Below are 22794 nucleotides of genomic sequence, written 5' to 3' on the forward strand. Positions count from 1 at the left end.
AAATATGTGCAGCAGTTGTCAATTTACCAATGTGTAAATAGTTCAGCCAATTTTTATTTGATTCCTTATTGCTTATCACCCTATAGAAAGACATGTATCCCACACATATGTACCACAGTTCAAGTCAATTTGACCTATGGTTCATGAGGAGAAGATTTTTGTAATTTTGGGCAAATTTTCAATGTACTAGAAAATCTATCATGGCAGACTTGATGGGTTCCAATGCCTTTTTAGTTTACCATGAGAAATAAGGCATGTATACCAATTTTCAAACATTTTGGACTAGCTCCTTGGACCAAAAACTGATCTCTAGAGCATGTTACAAGGTACATGGCCATATATAAAGATGTTGCACATTTGTGTTCCTTAGACTTTGAACTTAAGTCCAATTGTAATGCTCAAGATTGCTCACAGTTCCAATTTTAGGATCAATTTATAATAGGAACAGTTTGAGTCTGTCTTAAATTTTTTAGAGGGTACCTAGGTAAGTATAGTGTGCATGCAGAACATTTCAGGTTTGAGACTCCTCTTTTTTTTATGGGGGAAAGAAAGTGCAATTTTAATAGTGTCATAAACAGAGCTGTGGTGTTGTTTCTCCTGTGATAACAGCAGTAACTTCTGAGCTGCAGTCACTTACTGCTTTTATCACAGGAGAAACAACACCATAGCTCTGTTTATGACACTGTTCATTTGTAAAACACCCAAACGAACACTGTAATTCCATATTTGGATAAATCTAATCACGCACGCCAACTTTACATCTGTACCAACATGATAGATCGGGCTGGTTCTTCAAATCTGGCCCTCAATGTCCACTGCCCTGCAGAGTGTACCTCCAATCTCAAAATCACAATTTTTACAGCAGAATGCTACTACAGAGGACTTTCAGGTTCATATCTGGTCCCCCACCAGAGATATTCAATCCGAAAATGAGGAATTTATCATTTATTAAACAAACAAGACAAAAATGGTATACTCAGTCATTTATTTATTAAGAAAAAATATCCAAAATTACATATCTGTGAGTGGCAAAAGTATGTGAACATCTAGGATTAGCAGTTAATTTGAAGGTGAAATTAGAGTCAGGTGTTTTCAAACAATGGGCTCTCTAAAGTGTTTGAACTCTACCAATCCACAGTCAGACAGATTGTGTACAAATTGAGGAAATTCAAGACCATCGTTACCCTCCCCAGGAGTAGTTGACCAACAAAGATTACTCCAAGAGCAAGACATGTAACAGTGTGTGAGGTCACAGAGGAACCTAGGGTAACGTCTAGGGAACTAAAGGCCTCTCTCACATTGGCTAATATTAATGTCCATGAGTCCACCATCAGGAGAACAGTGAACAATGTTGTGGATGGCAGGGTTGCAAGGAGAAAGCCACTGCTCTCCAAAAAGAACACTGCTGCCCTTCTACGGTTTGCTAACGATCGCGTTCTTCCAAGCCAGAAGGCTATTGGAAAAATGTTTTGTGGATGGATGAGATCAAAATAGGATTTTTGGTTTAAATGAAGATTTATGTTTGGAGAAAGGAAAATATTTCATTCCAGCATAAAAACCTTATCCCATCTATGAAACATGGTGGTGGAAGTATCATGGTTTAGGCCTGTTTTGCTGCATCTGGGCCAGGATGGATTCGGCAAGTACCTGAAGCAAGCAGTTCATGTGAGGAAACCCACAAACATCCCAGAGTTGAAGCTGTTCTGTACTGAGGAATGGGCTAAAATTCCTCCAAGCCAATGTGCAAGACTGATCAACAGTTACAAGAAGTGTTTAGTTGCAGTTATCGTTATTATACACAAACTTTCAAGTACCACTCTAGGTGGTATGTGTCAAAGTAACATCCACACGAATGTCAGGACCCAAAGTTTCCCAGTAGAACACTGCCCAGAGCATTACACTGTTCACATCACAGAGCATCTGCTGCTAACATCTTAGTGCCAGATACCACAGCACACCTTCAGAGGTCTTGTTGGAGTCCATGCCTTGATGGGTCAGATTTTGCCATTGTACCGAGATAATCAATGTTATTCACTTGACAGTAGTTTTAATGTTATGGCTGATAGCTGTATGTGTTTAATATATGTCATGTTAGCCAATGCACATATTTTTTACTGTGGACACACTATTTTTATTGGGTTCACTACTCTGCTCTTCTCTTCCAGAAGAGGTTTGCTAGGTAAGTATTCATTTTGGGCAGTTTGTCTTCATTCGAAAGCTAGACTACTTATTACCATGAGAAGGTAGCATGTATCTTTCTCATATTTTGTTCACCAATTAAGAGTTTCCAGAACTGTCACTCTGACCTTTGACAATTCATTCACTCACTTTCAGTAATCACTTTGTCTTTGTCAAGAACAGAGGGCATGAAGCAGGAATACACCCTAGCTGTGATGCCAGCCAACTGCAGGATACCATGCACACACATTCACACACAAATTCACACCTAGCAGCAATTTATCTTAGCCAGTCCACCTACTGGCATGTTTTGGAGGTAGGAGGAACCCAGAGAACCCAGATAAAACCCACACATGTACAGAAGCTCTGACTCAGGATCCTGGAGTTGTCAGGTGGAAACAAATCCCCCTTGCCCTACTTTGTCTCCTACCTTAGGCTATTGTATAAAATGCCTCTTATTACCTGCAACATGTTCTTGTCCTCTGCGTCAAACTTCTTGCCAAGCCTCCACTGTTTGAGAAGCCACCGTAGCTTGAGGCTGACCAGCAGAAGGATCTGCTTCAGCTGCTGGGACTCCTGCACCAAGACATTCCTCTCCTGGCTCCAGAACTTCTGCTGCAGCCGTGTTTGCAGGCTCATGCTCTGCAGCTGGAAATCCTGTCGCACCAACACCTTCTTGTGCTCCTCCTGCAGCTGAGAATTATCAGACAGGGAAGGCGAAAGTAAGAGAACAAAAAAAGGATGTGGGAAATTAGTGAATACCTGTGAAAATATTTGTACATGAAGATGAATGCTGCAGAGTGATTTATATATGATGTAGTGTGCACTTTCTGGTGCTACCTCTTAATATTTTCTTACAAATGTTCTTTTTAGCTCGTTATATTTGTTAACAGCCAACGTCAGTCAGATTTCATAATTTATAATTCTGTGTTAGCATACACTGTTTGCTATGTTAGCATTTTCCAAAGTGAAACATTATTGGGTTTTTTTTTTGTTTTTTTTAGTAATTGAGTTTTTTTCCTGCAACTTAATCTGTGAATTGCTCTGTTAATTCCAGTTATAACATACTTTGTGTTTTTTAAGCATTCCTAGTGATGCTGAGGTGCTTTATATGGTAGATTGAGCATTATAAATACCTGAGAGAGTTTCTGGGAGCAGGATTGTGTGTATTCAAGGTGAGCTTGATTCTCCAGTGCCAGTGCCTCCTGAGTTTTCTCAGCCTTCTCCTCTGCCTCACACAGCTGAGCCTGAAGTTCACGAACCTGCTCCAGAAGCTACAGAGGGACACAAAGTCTCTTTAGCACACAAACCAATGACAGTGTAGGAATTCAGTCAGAAGCACTGAACAACTAGTATAGCTCTGAGAGGAACCATAGTCATCCATAGTGATTTGTACTGGTTGCATTGGGGTACTAGTTCTATGCTAGGCCAAATCTAATTTCTGTGCATTCATGACATTTAATTGCGCATTATATTGTTCTCCTACATAAACCTAGACCCAAAATTGGGTCATGCACCAGGACAATGATCCCAAACACACCAGCAAATTACATACATATAAAAGTGTGCAATTAAACTGTGTTCCATTTTGTTGTGGGTGGGTTCAGCTTCTACAACATTTGGGAAATTGGCAATGCCTCAAATGTCTTCTTTAAAGCGCACCTATTGTGGTTTTGAAACATGCCTAATTTTTTTTTACTATAGATTTACATGCATCCAAGGTCAATAAACACTTTAGTGTGCTCATAATTTAAATTGCAGCATTACCTTTTCCCCCCCAGTGACACAAATGACTCGTTCAATGATCCGTTCTAAAGGATTCATTCTAAACTCCTCCTTTCAGAGAACTTACTCTGCTCTGATTGATCATATGTCCCAGTCTGTTGTGACTGGTCTACCACTGTCAGCGTGTGTCGAAAAGGAAACGCCCACTACCATATCCAGTTTCAGCTCCGTCTGTTCGCGAGCAGCCAATCAAGACCAGAGGTGGGGCTTCTGTTACTAAATTATGTAGGTTAGTACAGGAAGTAAGTCTGAAATTACTAACGACTCGTTTCAGCTGTTCAGAATCGGTTCCTTGATTTGGGAGTCAATAACCCCACTTGTTGTGTGCTTTGATTTTTTTAAAATTTGCAGATGTTTTTACATTCACAAACAGCTTTAAAACACACTACATGAAAGGTAATATTTGAAAAACCATAATAGGTGCACTTTAATGTACTTTGTTTAAACTGAGGATAACAGATGTATGTATATGTCCTCTGATCAGGGTTGCCAGATCTGTGCAACAAACCTAAACCATTTGACAAGCACTATTAAATGATGTAGGTTCCCTTAATAGTTATTTTATCATTGTCCTGAAATGGTCTCATATTATATTATCTCATATTATTTTGCCAGAAATTAAAAAGATTACAAATATACACATGAATCAAACCTGTTCTGGCAGTGCCCAAAATTTAGGAAATCAGCTGCACATTTTTGGGTCAGCCTCCTACTTTTCACGTGATCCTCCTTAAAATAAATATGTATGAGGGGAAAGGCACACTTTGCATGTTTCCTCATGCATGGTGCTTATACTGCATGTTGAGGCTTATAGACAGGTTTTGTACATAACTAAAAGGGGGTTGTCGCACAGAATGCCATCTAATTATCTCTAAATCGGTTGCAATCAGCTTAAAACAGCCGCAAATACCCAGATTTATGTCAACTAACTACATTAAAAATTGGAAGGTGTGTTGATGTGAATATGGACAGGGGATGAACTCACCACAATGGATATTTATAATCGAATGATTCAGTTTTTCAGAGAATGTTCTTATATGACTTTCATGCTCCATGATATCTAAATCACTGTGTCTGAACATGTTCCAGCATTGAAGGCTTACATTTTACAATGCTTGTCCTTTTTAATAAAGCTTTCTGCTAAATAGGGTAGTAAACAGCATTTCAGCAGTCCCAATGAGCTCCTGATAAACTTCTTACAAGCCTCCCACAGAGACACATTACTGATGCTTTAAATCTGTAGAGCATGCAACTGTCCCTCCCTCTCTCTTCTGCTCTGCTTTACAATGCCCTGAGGATATAGTGAGATCACCCGTTTATTCTACACTGTACAGCTGGCATCAGCTGAGGCCCCATATTAATGTCATATCACTGTATATACTGTATGTTAGGCAATCTGTTTTAGTTAGCAGTGAATAGCTGAGACTTGGCTCAGACATTATGATACACAATAATGCATAAATGCATTATGTAAGGAATAAAACATGATTAGGTGTGCTGTTTTAGGAAAACAATCACAGATGCAGTGGTGATGTTACCACACAAGTTTATTTTCCTATAACAGCTTCTCAATTTTTTTTTTATCACTATCTCAAAGTTTAAGGAACAACTTTACCTCAAACTGCTGAAGTTTAATTACACCACATTTGCTTCAATGCATTTCTGATGGCTTACTACTTGTAACAGTAAAAGTTGGACACACCTACTCATATAAAGTTTTCTTTAATCTTACTGACATTTTACTGTAACACTAAAGATACCAAAAGTATAACAAAGCAAATGTGCGTATCAAATCGCATATTTTATATTCTTCATGGCTGTCTTTATGGCAGCTTTGCCTTTAAAATGTTGGTCAAAGCATGATGGTAGCATTGTAAGGGTTTTATTTATTTAACATTAAGCAAGGTAAACCATGTATATATGTATAACCATATATACTCTGTGTAACCCCAATCAAAAGATCTCACATATCCACAGAAAAAGACACATATGATAATGAACTTTCACCAACAGCATAACAACATAGACATTCCATAAAATTCTTTAATTAGTATGTACACATATCTGATCCCTGTGTTTGATTATTATCTGTATAATCTTATCTGTATAAGCCTATTTCTAAGCACCTACCAGTGCACAGTTGGTGTCCGACAAGTCTGTCACATGGTCTTTGTTGCTGTCGGTATTGCTGTTGCTCTCATCAGCTTCGACATCTTGACCTTTGACATCTGCTTGGTCCCTAATGTTGGGCTGTTGCATGCATGCATGGGCAAGTTAATGAAGGAAACAAAAGCAACAAAAATCAAACAATACAACGGAACAGGAATGGAGTACAGGAAAGAAAGTTAATGAAAGAGAAAGAGACACGGTGAAATGTGGACAGTCAAATACAGGACGTGAGACAGGACAAGGCAAAGAGGAATTTGAACAGAGAGGCAGGTGAGAAATCACCATACATAAAATGATATCATTAAACCAAAATTGAGTCCATAAAAACATGCAGTCTGAAAAAAAAAAACACTCATAAGAGAAAAAAAAGTATGTAAAGAAACAACAGCTTGATCAATGTAGCAGAAGACAATGTGGCAAATAGAACCAAAATGCCCATGAGAAGAGCCAGTGTCGACTGTGGTGGGAAGGAGAGTGGGAAAACCATAACAAAAGAGAGAGGAAGAGGAAGAGAGGGAGTGAAAGCGGTAAAGACAGAAACCACAGGTCATGGTGCCCGTGCAGAGAAAGAAAGGAAGAAGGAAAGACAGAGTGGTCTGGATTGGGATTTAAAAAATTTTGACCTCTAATGGAGTCTACACATAACACACAGCATAATGTATTTATCCTTTTGACCTATTCCACACAAAAATATTACAGCTTCATAACTTTGCTATTAACTGTACATGTAGTCATGTAGGGATTTTTGATACCTGTATCATTATTTTCTGATAAATGATACCGTGACGAGGAGGGAGAAGCCAGGTTGTGAGGATGCACACCTGGCACTGATTCGAATAATCAGTGAGAGAAAGAAGAGAGCATGGCTGGAACCGTGCATGAGAGAGAGAGAGAGAGAGAGAGAGAGAGAGAGAGAGAGAGAGAGAGCGCGCACGAGAGAGATGTTTATGCTACATTTGTGTTTTATGTTATGTTTGAGTTATTATTAAACTTATGTTTATGTTCAGCTGGTTCCTGCCTCCTCCTTGCCTGGCTTTAAAGTTTGTTATAGATGCATATAAAAATAATGGTTAATGAAATGTTTGAGCATGCAGTGTTTAGACGATAGTTTATTCCAATATGTTGTTTATTATGATTGCTAAGATCATAATGAAATTTGAAATATGCAAGCCAAACAGATTTTTTTCATTATGTTTTATATTTTAAATACATTGTTAACCAGTTAATTGGTTCAGTGTTGTTACCAAGGTTAGGCTCTATGCAATCTGTATTATTTTCCCACATTTTAAGATTAATCAGATTTATTTATTTTTATGTTTAATTTATTAAGATGCAATCTTTCTTGAAGGTGCAAATTCTTTCAATTAAATCATATATGTATTTTTAACTGTCCTTCAATTAACTAAGCAGCTGTTCAGGGCATAGTAGACAGCAAGGAACATCACACTCAGGGAAAAAAATATTTGATAAATGATTGCACTAGTATAGTTGATTAAGAAAAAGTAGTTATAAAGTAGTTAATATCTTAATTATGCATAACCCCAGCAATCCACCTTGTGCCAAAAAGTGATTTGCATCTGGAGTAAAGAACTGAGTAAGAGAGGAAATAATGTGAAAAATGTAGGTCTAGTTTATCTCAGGTATTTAGTTAGCCACCCAGGAAATAGCCACATCAATACTCGTGTCAATGTAGTAAACCAAAAATTCTGCCTTCAAAATATCTTTATCAGGAAACCGGTTAAAATAGGAACTTATTGATGAATAATGTGTTTGTCACATATGACAAAATAGGGACACATATGTCCATAGTCAATTTATCAGTGATACCATTATGAAAATAAGCAATACATTTAACCCTTGTGCGTCAATTAAAAAAAGTTACACATAGGTCCATAGGTCCATGTCCAAAAAATGTCAAAAATATTATATATTAATATTTTTTCCATTTTCACTGACGTCGATTAAATTTTTTTTTTTTTTTGCCAGCATCAGTTCTAATCATAATTACCAAACATTCATTAATTTTCAGAACTGTAACCTTTTAAATGCTGGTTTGTTTACATAATGCCACAGATTTTTTTTTTATGAGAAAAATAAAAATAGTAATTATTTTCCATATACTAAATGCTAAGCAGATTTTTTTCTTTGATTATTACAGTGTTTGATACATCATTGATTAACAACAACATTAATTTTGATACATTCATATTTTTTATGCAGTGTCAGATTTAAAAAAAAACAACAAAAAACCCTACCACTCAGGTCCATAAAGGACAAAAATGTCCATGTCAAAAAACTGTCATAGAAATATAATATATATTAATATTTTGATTATAATATTTTGACTGATTTTTGACCAGAATCAGTTCTGATCATAACTACCAAACATTCATTCATTTTCAGAATTTTAACCCTTTAAATGCCGGTTTCTTTACATAATGCAAAAATCTTTAAAGCTCAGTAACCTTCTTTGACTTATATACATGGGGTGGGATTTGTACAATATAATTTCTTTCTTTCAAACTGTTCAAACACACACAACATTTTCAGTACACACATACAAACCACAACTCTAATATCCATACAAACACACCCATACAATTATAGCTGCATCATTTATTCAGCTGGTCTGCAGTGCTCTATAATACAGCAGAATCAGAAAACAGGAAAAGCATATATTTTCCCCATGGACTAAACCTGAGAAAATACTACACATTTCAGAATTTTTTTTTTTTAACAATTCAATGTTTTGAAACCTTGTCAACAAAATAAATCCCTATTAACACAGAATGCCTGATTTTATGTTTAAACGTCACAGGGATTAAATATTGCAGTTTGAATGGGTTTCAATGGGGACATGTGTGTCCTTAAGGTCCTTAGTGTAACTATTTTGTGTACCTAGTTTAAAATAGATTTATGAAAGCAAATGAGGGTGAAATATTAAAATTCCAATAAAAATAAACACCTTTTGCTAAATTTATGCTGTTTGCATTAACACAGACAAAATGATTAAAAAAACAAAAATGAAAAAGACAAAAATTCCATAAGGACACACAAGGGTTATTCAGTATGGCGCTATATAGTACTCAAAGTTATAGGCTGCATCTGTTTGAGTGGACTGTGTGTATTCTGCTGTGATTCTGTGAAAACAAAGTAACAGGGGCCCAACAATTTATACAGACGTGTTTTGGCTTTTTACAAAAAAAAAAATTGTTTTAAAAAGGATCTTATAACTCCTTCTAAGACTTCAAACATACAGTCCCCTCCAAAACTACTGGAAAGGCAAGGCCAACTCATTTGCTTTTGCTGCAGACTGAAGACATTTGGGGTTGACATCAAAAGATGAACATGAGAAGAGGGTTTAGACTTTCATCTTTATTTCCAGGTATTTATATGTAGATGTGTTAAACGACAAAGAACATAGCACATTTTGTATCAGACCTCCAAGTTTGTAGGTGAGCAAAAATATTGGGACATGTGACTGACAGGTTTTTCTTGTTACACAGGTGTGTCCTGTTTGAATGTTTAAACAATGATTGTTTGATTGTTTAAACAATAAATAGCTTGAACATCTACTCTTGATTTTAGCCATCAGTTTCACCCATGAAAACTGCATTTGCTGTTAAAAAGGATTATTTTTAATCCTTAATCCTAGCCAACATGAAGACCAGGGAGCTGTCTATGGGAGAAAAGCAAGCCACTTTGAAGCTGAGAAAAGAGGGGGGGGAAAGTCAGAGGCATTGCACAAGCATTAGGCATAGCCAGTACAACAATTTGGAATGTCCTGAAAAATAAAGAAACCACTGGTGTACTGAGCCACAGACACCGAATGAGTTGGCCGAAGCCAAGATTAACCTCTACCAAAGTGAGGGAAAGGACAAAGTGTGCAGAAAGAAAGGAGCTGCTCATGATCCAAAACATACAAGCTCATCTGTGAAACATGGTGGAGGTAGTGTCATGGCTTGAGCTTGCATGGTTGCTTCTGGAACAGGTTCACTAATCTTTATTGATGATGTAACGTGAGGGTAGCAGCAGAATGAATCGAGAAGTTTACAGGAAAATAATCAGGAGGACAATGCTTAGGCATTTAAACAGCAAGACAATGATCCAAAACACACTGCCAACTCAACAAAGGACTTTATCGGGGGGGGGGGGGGGGGGAGTCAATCACCAGACCTTAACCAAACTGAGTATGCATTTCACCTCCTGAATAGGAGACTGAAGGAATAAACCCCCCAAAACAAACAACAAATAAAAGAGGCTGCAGTAAAAGCCTGGAAAAGGATAAAAAAAAAAAATAAATAAAGAATTAAGCAACAATTTGGGAATGAAAGTGAGCTGCAGGCTTAACGCAGTTTTTGCAAGCAAGGGGTATGCAACCAAATATTAAGTGTTATTTAGTTTAATTTACTTCAAGACTTATCTGTTCCTATACTTTTGCTCACCTAAAAATTGGGTGGTCTGATACAAAGGTTTCAATGTTTTATGTTGTTTAACACATCTAGATGTAAATACCAGGAAATAAAACCTGAACTCCTAAATCCATCTTTTGATCTCAAACCAAAATGTCTTTGGTGTATAGCACAAACAAATGAATTGACCTTGCCGTTCCAATAGTTACAGAGAAGTCAGTATTTGACCCAAGATGAGCAGTGTAACGCTAGCCATAATTTACTCCATTAGAGGCCAAGATGTCTTAAAATAAAACCATGCACATTAGTTGCACTGCCTGGCAGGCTTTATAAATAACATGAATAGAGCTGTGTTAGTAACTTAGCAGTAATATAAAAGGCAAAGCAAAAAAAATTATTCGGTCTCAATAAACAAAGGAGGGATAAAAGAAAACAAAATGAAAACGAGTGTTTAAATGTTTCAAGGCAGTGTTGATGATACAAGGTTCTTACCTTCTGTTGAACTGTGATCTGATTGACCTGAGAATCTATAGGGCAGGGCTCAGCTGACTGAGAGACTAGAGCCACAGATGAAAGCTTATTCTCAGGGGACTCTCCCAGGACCTCTATCCTCTGACTGAGAGCCTGCAGCTGGGCCTGCAGAGACTGAAGCCTACTGTGAAGGGCCTCAACTAGAGACAGATTAGAACTCTGAACTTGGTTCTTCTCCAGGAATCCAGCTTCTCCAGGTTCCCTAGTTGTGATTTTATGTAAAATTGTGTCTGATGAGACAGCTAGAAGACAGCTGGAATCAGCAGACATAAGGAGCTGGATTGCTGAGGTAATTAATTGGGCCTGGTCACGGATGGCCAAGAGTTCTTTGATGCTGAGGCACTGATCAGAAAGAGAATGGTTGTTTCCTGTCACCATCTCACCCTTGTCCTCCAGAGGCTGGTTCTCTTCACCATCCATTGGGTGTTCTGGGCTAGGTACGCACTCAGCTGAGTCCCCTGCCTCTGCATCAGTCTCCAGGGAAGGCCGAATGTCCACATGTCTGGAAGCCAGGTCACAGCGTTGGAGGTTGGACAGCAAAATGCGGTTCTCATACTGGAGCTTCTTTACCTTACTGCTCAGGTCACTGATTTGAAGCCTGGCTGCCAGGAGCTCTTCTTGGGATGCCTCATTTAGAGCCCCTTCTTCAGAAGTTGCCACTCCAGGAGTGATGGATGGAGGAAGGATGGTAGAGGGTGACAAGGACTCAAAATCAGAATCAGGAGGAAGTTCTGACTTGTATCGATTAAGTTCATTCATTAGGAGCTTGTTCTGCTCCTCCATTTCAATCAGTGACCTTCTCAGCAGATCCGCTTCTTCTTCTACAAACTGCAGATGCCGCTGCAGCTCCATAACATTATCAGCTGAAGGTGAAATTAGCAGCTGCCCAACTCCTGTCGCAACTGCAAGACCTCCTGGAGTCTCCTGAATCTTCATGTCATCCATTTCAGCCCGGAGACCACGATTCTCAACCTCTAGCTCCACTATCCGTCGACTCAGCAAGTTAGCTTCCTCCTCAACCAGCTTCAAGTGAATTCGGACTTCGGCTTCACGCATGTGGGGCGAGTCAGCCACCTCATCCATGGTCAGTGAGGTATCCATGTCACCATAGAGTGAACGGTATTTGGTCAGTTCCTCCTTCATCACCTCATTGTCTTTCACCATCTTGGTGAGTTTCTTGCACATAAGTGCTGACTCCTCCTTGGCAAAATGGAGCTGGCACTTCAGGTCAGAACTATCCTCTGGAGGCTGATAGCAGAGGTGTCAGACTTGTCATTAATCTGATATCGAAGCTATATCTAAACAAATAAGGCTCTCTGCATTAATTTGTGTAAAAATAAATGTTAATATAGCCTACAGTGGTGCTTGAAAGATTGTGAAACCATTTTTCTATATACAGAATCTGCATAAATGTGAACTAAAACATCAATAGATTTTCACACAAGCCCTAAAAGTAGACAAAGAGAACCCAATTAAAGAGATGAGGCAAAAATATTATACTTTGTCATGGAAAATGATCCAATTTCAGTGTTTTCAATTAATGGGATGACAATCAAGTATGAGTGAACACCCTGTTTAATTTTAAGAACAGGGATCTATTAAAGTTTGATTTTCACAACACATGTTTGTGGAAGTGTATCATGGCATGATCAAAGGAGATTTCTGAGGATCTCAGAAAAAGAGTTGTTCATAGTCATCAGACTGGAATAGGTTACAAGACCATCTCTAAAGAGTTTGGACTTTACCAATCCATAGCAAAACAGATTGTGTACAAATGGAAGAAATTCAAGACCATTGTTACCCTCCTCAGGAGTGGCCGACCAACAAAGATCACTTCAAGAGCAAGACATGTAATAGTGTGCGAGGTCACAAAGAAACCCAGGGTAACTTCTAAGCAACTAAAGGCCTCTCTCACATTGGCTAATGTTAATGTTCATAAGTCCAGCATCAGGAGAACACTGAACAACAATGGTGTCCATGGCAGGGTTGCAAGGAGAAAGCCACTGCTCTCCAAAAAGAACATTGCTGCCCTTCTGCAGTTTGCTTAAGATCACGTGGACAAGCTAATGGAAAAATGTTTCTTGGATGGATGAGACCAAAATAGAATTTTTTGCTTTAAGTGAGAAGCATTATGTTTGGAGAAAACCCCTGCACAAGAACCTCATCCCATCTATGAAACATGGTGGTGGTAGTATCGTGGTTTAGGCCTGTTTTGCTAGTATCTGGGCCTGGACGGCTTGCCATCATTGATAGAACCATGAATTCTGAATTATACCAGCGAATTCTGAAGGAAAATATCAGGACATCTGTTTATGAACTGAATCTCAAGAGAAAGTGGGGCATGCAGCAAGACAATGACCCTAAGCACACAAATCGTTCTACCAAAGAATGGTTAAAGAATAATAAAGTTAATGTTTGGGATGGCCAAGTCAAAGTCCTGACCTTAATCCCATAGAAATGTTGTGGAAGGACCTGAAGCAAGCAGTTCATTGAGGAAACCCACCAATATCCCAGAGTTGAAGCTGTTCTGTACTGAGGAATGGGCAAAAATTTCTCCAAGGACTGATCAACAGTTACTGGAAAGGATTAGTTGCAGTTATTGCTGCACAAGGGGGTCACACAGATACTGAAAGCAAAGGTTCACATACTTTTGCCTCTCATAGATTTGTAATATTGGATAATTTTCCTCAATTAATAAATGAACAAGTATTATATTTTTGTCTTATTTGGGTTCTCTTGAGGATCTATGTGCAAATCTTATTATGCTTTAGGTCATATTTATGCAGAAATGTAGGAAATTCTAAAGGGTTCAAAAACTTTCCAGTACCACTTGATACACACTAATCTAATCTCAAAAGTCTCATCTAGAACTCTCTTGGTCCTTTTGGCACTCTTAAAGGTTCAAAGTAGAACCCCATGACAAAACATTTTCCTATTTCTATGAGCATTTCATGGGGACTATGCAAAAAATGTTTACTTATATTGACTATAATCAATAATATACTGTGCAAAAATGTATGAAATAATTACAGATGCTATTGCTAATGTGCACTCTACCTGTGGTGACATCTTCTTCTCAGGTTTGTTGTTTGGCCTTGCACCTCGCTTTTTAAGAGAATTCTAGGAAAAGAACACAAGACAGAGCAATTAATTATTAACTGTAAGATCATGGAATAACTACAAAAAAGCCCCCTCCATACCACTCCAAGCATTTATCAAAGCAGCAATAGGGGCACAAAGGTACATCTAGCTATAGAGCTAAATTAATGCAAACAATGGAACAGAGAGAGAAATTAGGTGTGAATTATGGTTATAGTAGTAAACACTGTCTAGCACTGTAATGAACAGCACATGGAGGGGGGAGTATACACACCCAAGCTTGCTGCAGTATAAGATCTATGGTTTCCATAGAAACTACCAACCCTCATTTCACTGCAGATAGAAAGGGAATGCACTATCATCATAACAGTCAGAGCAGACAAAAACAAATCAGATTTCCTGGACCTTATAAGAACATTAGATACTGTATGTTATTCAAGTATGGCACATATTTTTATATACCAATAAGGTGAGGGGGAAACAGCTAGAGGGGTTTTAAAGCATTCGGCTTACAGTAAAAGTGCATCATCAAATCCATTTGCTATCCCTATTTGCTGACAGAGTGCCACAGTGAAGCTTTTAAATTGCACTAAACATTATTTTTTAAATCTATGCTTATTCTGAATGATAACAGAAGCATCGACTCAATAGTGGATCTCTTTCACCACTGTGGTGTCTAATGAGATTACAGAGAGCTAACTCCATTAGTTATACAGCTCCCATAGGCCTCTTGAGGCCGATTTTATACTTCTCCATGCAAGTCTGTACATACAAGTTAGTATTTATGCACATAATGTTAGTGTCTCCTCTAGGAGGTGCTGTCAGATGAACCATCCATCTTCTATACCGCTTTATCCTTTTCAGGGTCACAGGGAAACCTGGAGCCTATCCTGGAGCATGGGGCACAAGGCAGGGTACACCCTGGACAGGGTGCCAATCCACAAACACATACACACACCCATTTATACACTACGGACACTTTGGACATGCCAATCATGCATGTCTTTGGACTGGGGGAGGAAACCGGAGTACCCGGAGGGAACCCCCACAGCACAGGGAGAACATGCCGCACACACAAGGCCATGGTGGGAATCGAACCCCCGACCCTGGAAGTGTGAAACAAACGTGCTAACCACTAAGCCACCATGCGCCCTGTAAGAATAATAAATAGAAGATAAGTGTGAAGAAGTGACCTTTCTTTTGAAAAGTACTGGGGGAAAAAAGAAACCTTGCCTGATTAATTATAAATTGAAGTGAATCCTCACTAAAATAACGTGTGAAGCGTATGAGCAAATTTGTATCAAAGTACTTCAATTTAGCTAGTGTTTAAATCTACAATTCTATCAATCACTGATTGACAAATTATGTATTTTTTTATTTTTACTTTATGCTGTGTTTTATATCACCTACAATGTGTGTTTATTGGGAGTCCATTCTTATTTTTATAGTGCCTTGCGAAAGTATTCACCCCTCTTGGCATTTTTCCTATTTTGTTGCCTTACGACCTGGAATTAAAATGGATTTTTGGGGGGTTTGTATCATTTGATTTACACAACATGCCCACTACTTTGAAGATGCAAAATATTTTTTTATTGTGAAAGAATCAAGAAATAAGACAAAAAAAAAACCCAGAAAATTATTACAGAACTATTTATACCCCCAAAGTCCATACTTTGTAGAGCCACCTTTTGCAGCAATTACACCTACAATTCTCTTGGGGTATGTCTCTATAAGCTTGGCACATCTAGCCACAGGGATTTTTGCAAAACATACCACAGATTAAACCACTTGAGTGTTGCTTTAGCAATATGCTTAGGGTCACTGTCCTGCTGGAAAGTGAACCTCCGTCCCAGTCTCAAATCTCTGAAAGACTGAAACAGGGTTCCCTCAAGAATTTCCCTGTTTTTAGTGCCATCCACCATTCCTTCAATTCTGACCGGTTTCCCAGTCCCTGCCGATGAAAAACATCCCCACAGCATGATGCTGTGTTCTCAGTGGATAGTGTTCTCAAAAGTGATGAGAGGTGTTGGGTTTGTGCCAAACATAGTGTTTTCCTTGATGGCCAAAAAGCTCAATTTTAGTCTCATCTGACCTTCTTCCATATGTTTGGGGAGTCTCCCACATGTCTTTTGACAAACAGCAAACACGTTTGCTCATTTTTTTCTTTAAGTAATTTTTTCTGGCCACTCTTCCGTAAAGCCCAGCTCTGTGGAGTGTACGGCTTAAACTGGTCCTATGGACAGATACTCCAATCTCCGCGGTGGAGCTATGCAGCTCCTTCAATGTTATCCGTGCTCCGTGGGATGTTCAAAGTTTCGGATATACTTTCGTGGTGCCGCTTGCTTGGTGGTGCTGCAGACTCTGTGGCCCTTCAGAACAGATGTATATATACTGAGATCATGTGACAGATCATGTGACACTTAGGTGGCGTCACATTAGACGTCTGATGGTAATTGGTTGCACCAGATCTTGTTTAGGGGCTTCATAGAAAAGGGGGGAGAGGGGTCGGGGGATACATATGCACGCACCACTTTTCCATTTTATTTATTTATTTATTTTAAAAAAAATTAAATAAGTTATTTTTTTCATTTCACTTCACCAATTTGGGATAATTTTGTGCATGTCCATTACATTTAATCCAAATACAAATCCATTTAACTTATAGGTTGTAATGCAACAAAATAGGAAAAATGCCAAGGGAGTGAATACTTTTGCAAGGCACTGTAAGTGTTCAGAGATTTATATTTTAAAATTCAGGTTTTCAAAAAAAAAATCAAGTAACTATATTTAAATATACTTTTTCAACATTCACAAATTCAGATTCAATCAATCGGTTTTCAAATATTCAGAAACCTGTATGGATTTCAGTGCTCAAATTCAACCAGTCAAATTCAGGCTGCAAAATTCAACACAAAAAAAGTTTAACATCTGGGCTACTCGGGGGTAGGCAAAGGCAATCGTGCCTGGAGCATGTTGTGCCAATTTGCATGCGCCTATCTCACTATATCAACAGAACAGTCGGAAGGCAATCATGGATTTAAATCAGATTAATAAAGAAATATGTCTTATAACTATTGTGTTATTTCTTTAGCCGGAGTCTGCAATTGCACAACATGCAAAACGGCACACCATGCTCCAGGCACGACTGCCTTTTCCTACCCCCGAGTAGCCCAGATGTTAAACTTGAATTTTTTTTCATGTTGAATTTTTCAGCCTGAATTTGACTGGTTGAGTTTGAGCATTGATTTATTGTTTTTGTTGTTGTTGTTGTTGTAAACCTTGATTTTAAAATATGAATCTCTGAACACTGAAAAAGATGACAAAACAACCTTGAATTTCAAAGAATATAATAAATATCAAAATAAATAAATACAGATGTATGGTTTTCAACCATATATGTTTCATTTTATGAATGTCATGGTCTTTCATTTTTGATGTTAAGTTTTCAATGACTTAAAATTCAAATCATTTTTTTTAAAAATTCAAATCTTTGTCACTTTATTACTTCCATATGAAAGTGCCTCCTAGAGGACATCCTTACATTACGTGCATAAAAACCATGCGAGCATCCACGCACGACATCCTAACTTGCATGCAGAGACACGCACACAATAGTATGAAATCACCTCCAACTTCGTCAGCCAATGTGTGCATCACCCCAGGACAAGGTCATGTACATACACATGCATGCATGTGTCAGCACAGTAACTGCCAGCAAAGTGCCAAAGTAACGCGCAAATGATCAATGGCCCAAAAATGCTACTGGCCATATATAACTCCATAGTTCATATAAGGTAAAATAACTAGTGCTGTTGCACGTAACATTTTAATTTATTGCAATTAATTATAGAAAAAATAACATGCTAAAACAATTAATGCATTTAAACCCCCCGCCCTGTCCCTTCCCTGAACATAAAATCTTACATTGCATGCAGTTGCTTAGCATGATGCAAGGCGACGACCAAACTCTCCTTGCCCCTCTGATTGGGATTTGTCTGCCCGCGTCTCCAATAAAAAGCTTAAACAGCACTCGCATCCATCTCTACCCACCGAATATGAAGTGGTGATATTCATTCATATGTAAACAAACACACATGTAAACACAATGGGCATTATTGAGGTCAGCAAAAAATTTTGAGGTCATGTCCATAGATCGTACGTTAAGTCGATAAAGTAATTATCGTGACAGGCCTAGATGACTCTACAGTTTTTTTTGTCATCTGACTCCCACACTCTCTGGGTTTCATCACCATGAAATTTAATAAGGGATCCGAAACCTGACACAGACATTCATTTGTTCAGCTCAATCCTGTTCTTGTGCTTGTCACTGCTTGATAGAGCTGATGAAATGTAACTCTTGCACAAAGGTTTAGGATTAATTAACAAGAGGTCACATCTCAAAGTCATCATCTCTATTTAGACAACCAAACTGGAAAGAGCATTATCCTACATTTACACTAGCAAGTGATTTAGCAATGGGCAACTATTATTTTTCCATGTACGTGCAAGACACAGACACACAATTTCAGAGAAAGCTGCAAGCAATGCCAAGCAACATTTTAACTGATATTTTCTCAATTCTGTACAAACTGGGTATGACAATGGACTCAAATGATTCTTTGGACCAATTCTGTGGTGCATCTTGTGACAATTTTGAATTCCCCACTCAAACCTTTGATTCTTATCTGCAATTAGTTTGTGTTTTTATGTGCAAAATAATTTCAATAAAAATGATAACCGTGCTTTCATCTCATTCTATCATATATGACATCTCATAAAATGTGTGTAGAGATAGTATGAAGAAAATAAAGCTTGGAAGAATATTTTAAAGCACGTTTGCTTCACACCTCCAGGGTCCGGGGTTCGATTCCCACCGGGGCCATGTGTGTGCGGAGTTTGCATGTTCTCCCCGTGCTGCGGGGGTTTCCTCCGGGTACTCCGGTTTCCTCCCCCAGTCCAAAGACATTCATGGTAGGCTGATTGGCGTGTCTAAAGTGTCTGTAGTGTATGAATGGGTGTGTGAGTGTGTATGTGATTGTGCCCTGTGATGGACTGGCACCCTGTCCAGGGTGTACCCCGCCTTGTGCCCCATGCTCCCTGGGATTAGCTCCAGGTTCCCCCGCGACCCTGAAGAAGGATGGATGGATGGATGGATGGATGGATCTCTGGTGCCTCTGGACAGTATCTGTAGCATGTACAGTTAGCTTGTTTTAAGTTTTAAAAATACTACTTCAATTTTTCATCATAACTAAAAAAAAAAAAAAGAAAAAAAAATGTTGGGCAATGCACGCTGACAAACAACAGTAGCAGTCGCTCCACACCCACAAGAGACAACCCTTGGTCTTGTTAGTCATGTGAAAAAGGGGCTTGAGAGGCACAGAGCATTGAGTGTTGTGTTGGAAGAGCACAGCTGCACTGACACTCTTTTTCATCAGAGAGAGAAAGCATCCAAACCAGACAGATGGAATGAAAAAGTGTGATTGCGCTGCATTGACAGCGTTCTGAGCAGACTAACATTTCAGATAGACCCTAATCTCTGGTAGGCCAAAGTTCAGAATGATCTCTGCTCTACTCATGTAGGAAGAGTGATTCATGAATTCACTGAGGTTTTCTCTAGAATGTTTAGCTAGTGAATGGCTTTTATCATACATGCTTCTGCACATGCCTACATGTAAGACTGGAGTACTGCAGTTTTTATTCTCCATAAACACAGCAAGAGCAGCAAAAATGACAGACATCTAATTTGAAATATTCATATCTATTGTAGGTGTGGTGTGTAGAAAGATATTTCAGTCACTCTGCGTGAAAATAGTAAAACGTCTATTTGTATTGTATTTGTGGATGCTCTTCTCACTAAGGCATTGTGTTGTTTATAAATATCCCTCCTCTCTTGCCAGTTAGAGCGAGGGATGACAAGCCCACTTATTAAATTGCACTTCTTGTGTGTTTTGCAGGGAGAAAGACAGAGTAGATGGGTCAAGATAAACATTTACATAAATGATTACTTAAAGCTGCAGTACTGAACTTTTGCCTCTCTATTTTAATCTCTGTTTGAAATATAAAATTGCAAGTTATTGCAGAGTTTTTATTTTATTTTATGTGGGCTGTGCTTCAGCACTGCTCCTCTGCGCAGATGAATGTGATGGTTTGAGGTATACATATGGGTGATATATTAGCTCCAATACTTGTTTTTTCCAATACGGTTTTCTTAGAGTAGAGGTGATTTGCTCTCTCTCATAGCTAGCAGAAAACAAATGCAATTTACCACACTGACCATAACAAAAAAACAAACAAACAAACAAAACCAAGTAAACAAGTGATCTAATATTAGCTAGCTACCTACTGAGCCACTGAAATGTCTGACCTGTTCAGCAGAAAAATAGCCATCTCTGTGTCAGTCTTCAATCCCTTCAGATCTCGGAGTTTTCTTCCTCTCAAAAGCCATGCCTATATTTATTCTCGTTTTAGCATGGGCTCTGTCGCTTTCCCTTTTTGAATGCAGGCTCTCCGCGGTTCGAGGCTTCTTGGTTTTGACAAGAGCTAATTCCCCAGATGTCAACGATGATTGCGTTTAGAACTATCCAGATTAATAGCAGCCACCTAGATGACAAGTTTAAATTCTAAGCAGCTGTTGTAAGGACAAGCTACAAACACATCACCATCCTCAGCCTCCGCACACACGCTATAATAGCCGGCTCTTCTTCTTTCTCTTTACGGACCTGACGTAACCACGCAAAGGCATGTTGATGTTAAAGGCTACGCAAATGACGTCAAACTGACGTTTCCCGTGAAATCTGACCAACAACTCAAATTATAAATCATTATTATAAGCTTACTGTTGCTAATCAGGGTAAGGTAAGTGGACAGTTTAGAACATTGACTTTTTATGTACTTGCTCAATAATAGATTTTTGTTAATTGTTTACCAAAAAATGTTCGATACTTCAGCTTTAATATAACCTTATTAGACTCAGGGAATCACTGTGTGTGTGTGTGTGTGTGTGTGTGTGTGTGTGTGTGTGTGTGTGTGTGTGTGTGTGAGCACTCTTGTCTTCTTTCTCTCTCTCCCACTTCCTTTTGATATTAGGAGCCATTTGGTAATCTTGCAACTTCACAGTCCTAGACTGAGAAGGACCTGCAGCCACACAGACAGTTGGAAGCCAGTCTAGTTTAGTGAGTTTACTGAGCTGAATGCATCGCTACAGGCTGGGAACAGAAGTGTACATTCTGAGACAATATCAGGGGACTCCTGCCTGAGGAGGAACCATATTTAAAGCTGTAACCATTTTTGATTTTCACACTACACACTTGCAGACAGAGACAGGTACAACAGACCATAATAGGTTCCCATGGTGACTGTTAAAGTGGCAGTTGAGGCTGATGGAACAAACTGAAGGGGGGGGGGGGGGGCGGGGGGGCGCGGTTGTGTGATTGGGGCGTGGAGGCGGGAAACTGGAAATGGCAACCCTGAAAATCCTCTTGACATGAGGCAGCTCCTCTCCTTTCAAACACACATAATCTCTCTCTCTCTCTCTCTCTCTCTCTCTCTTTCTCACACACACACACACACTCTACACTGATGTAAACAATAAAGCCAGCAACTTTTCCATTTGCATACATTTTGCATAACCTATCTGAATATTAATTTAAATGAAATGTGGATACACTGGTGCTTTTTCTCACTTCTCCTTAACCATGCAAATGGAATTGCAGGATCTAATATACATTAGATTCACAATTGTGCTTCCTCTAAAACCTCTACATTATTTTCTGTGGTTTAAATGTCATTGTTCTCTCCATGTAAAATCCTTATTGGCCCACATTCCCACATCTACAAGCAGGTTATTGGACAGTGCAGGGTACTGATCCCCCATCATCATCCCCCATCAGCTGCACAATGACACCTGAGATAGAGCCCTAGAGAGAGCCCATATGCTGAAGACAAAATACACCCAACACACACACACACACACACACACAGCTAAACTCTCTCCTTGAGGCTTTGTAGAATAAATGATACAAATTAACATATACGTAGACTCTTGCCATACCATCCAACAAGGCTTGAGCTTGTGTCCACTTCTTGTGACAGTTTATTGAACTATTATTGGACTTAGCTGTAATTAGAAAAGCCTTTCCTGGCTCTAATTAACAGTAAAGTCCCTGTAGGGCTCAAGAGGAGTGCAGCAACATGTATATGCATACTGCACACACAGACACTGCAGGGGAGGAATTAAACAGTGCATAATGATTGAAGAAGATCATTAAGATTAAAGATTAAAGGCAGAGAAATCCTGCTTTGTGTTTGAATCAGACATATCACTAGAGGTACAGAGCCTCAAGGTGCAGCTTAAATGCTTCTGGCATTCACAGTATGCAAATCATTCCCCACCAGCAAGATGCCAGAGAACACAAAGGTCAACTAAAGGTAACAGTGAGGTGAACAGTGGGTCTGATGGATATGATGAATAAAGACGTAGTTTATCCAAAGCCACATTATACCCAGCACAATAACCTAGTAACAAGAGTATTTCTGCCACACGAACCTGGATGAGAACAACACACTTTCATCTCTGCATCAATGTACCAAACAATCCTTTCTTCTTTTTGTAACATTAAAT

The 22794-nt window shown here is 38.8% G+C and overlaps 1 protein-coding gene across 1 annotated transcript in view; it reads right to left on the reverse strand.

Moving 5' to 3' along the window:
- soga1 (suppressor of glucose, autophagy associated 1) overlaps nt 1-22794 on the reverse strand; it is a 71687-nt gene that overhangs the window by 13538 nt on the left and 35355 nt on the right. Inside the window, exons 4-8 of the mRNA XM_053642866.1 lie at nt 14133-14195; nt 11037-12323; nt 6094-6213; nt 3315-3452; nt 2641-2871 (exon numbers count right to left, since the gene is read on the reverse strand). Of these exons, the coding sequence (XP_053498841.1) occupies nt 2641-2871; nt 3315-3452; nt 6094-6213; nt 11037-12323; nt 14133-14195 (1839 nt within the window). The remainder of the gene's footprint in view (nt 1-2640; nt 2872-3314; nt 3453-6093; nt 6214-11036; nt 12324-14132; nt 14196-22794) is intronic.

Source organism: Ictalurus furcatus, chromosome 15 (assembly GCF_023375685.1).
Source record: "Ictalurus furcatus strain D&B chromosome 15, Billie_1.0, whole genome shotgun sequence".
Taxonomy (NCBI): Eukaryota; Metazoa; Chordata; class Actinopteri; order Siluriformes; family Ictaluridae; genus Ictalurus; species Ictalurus furcatus.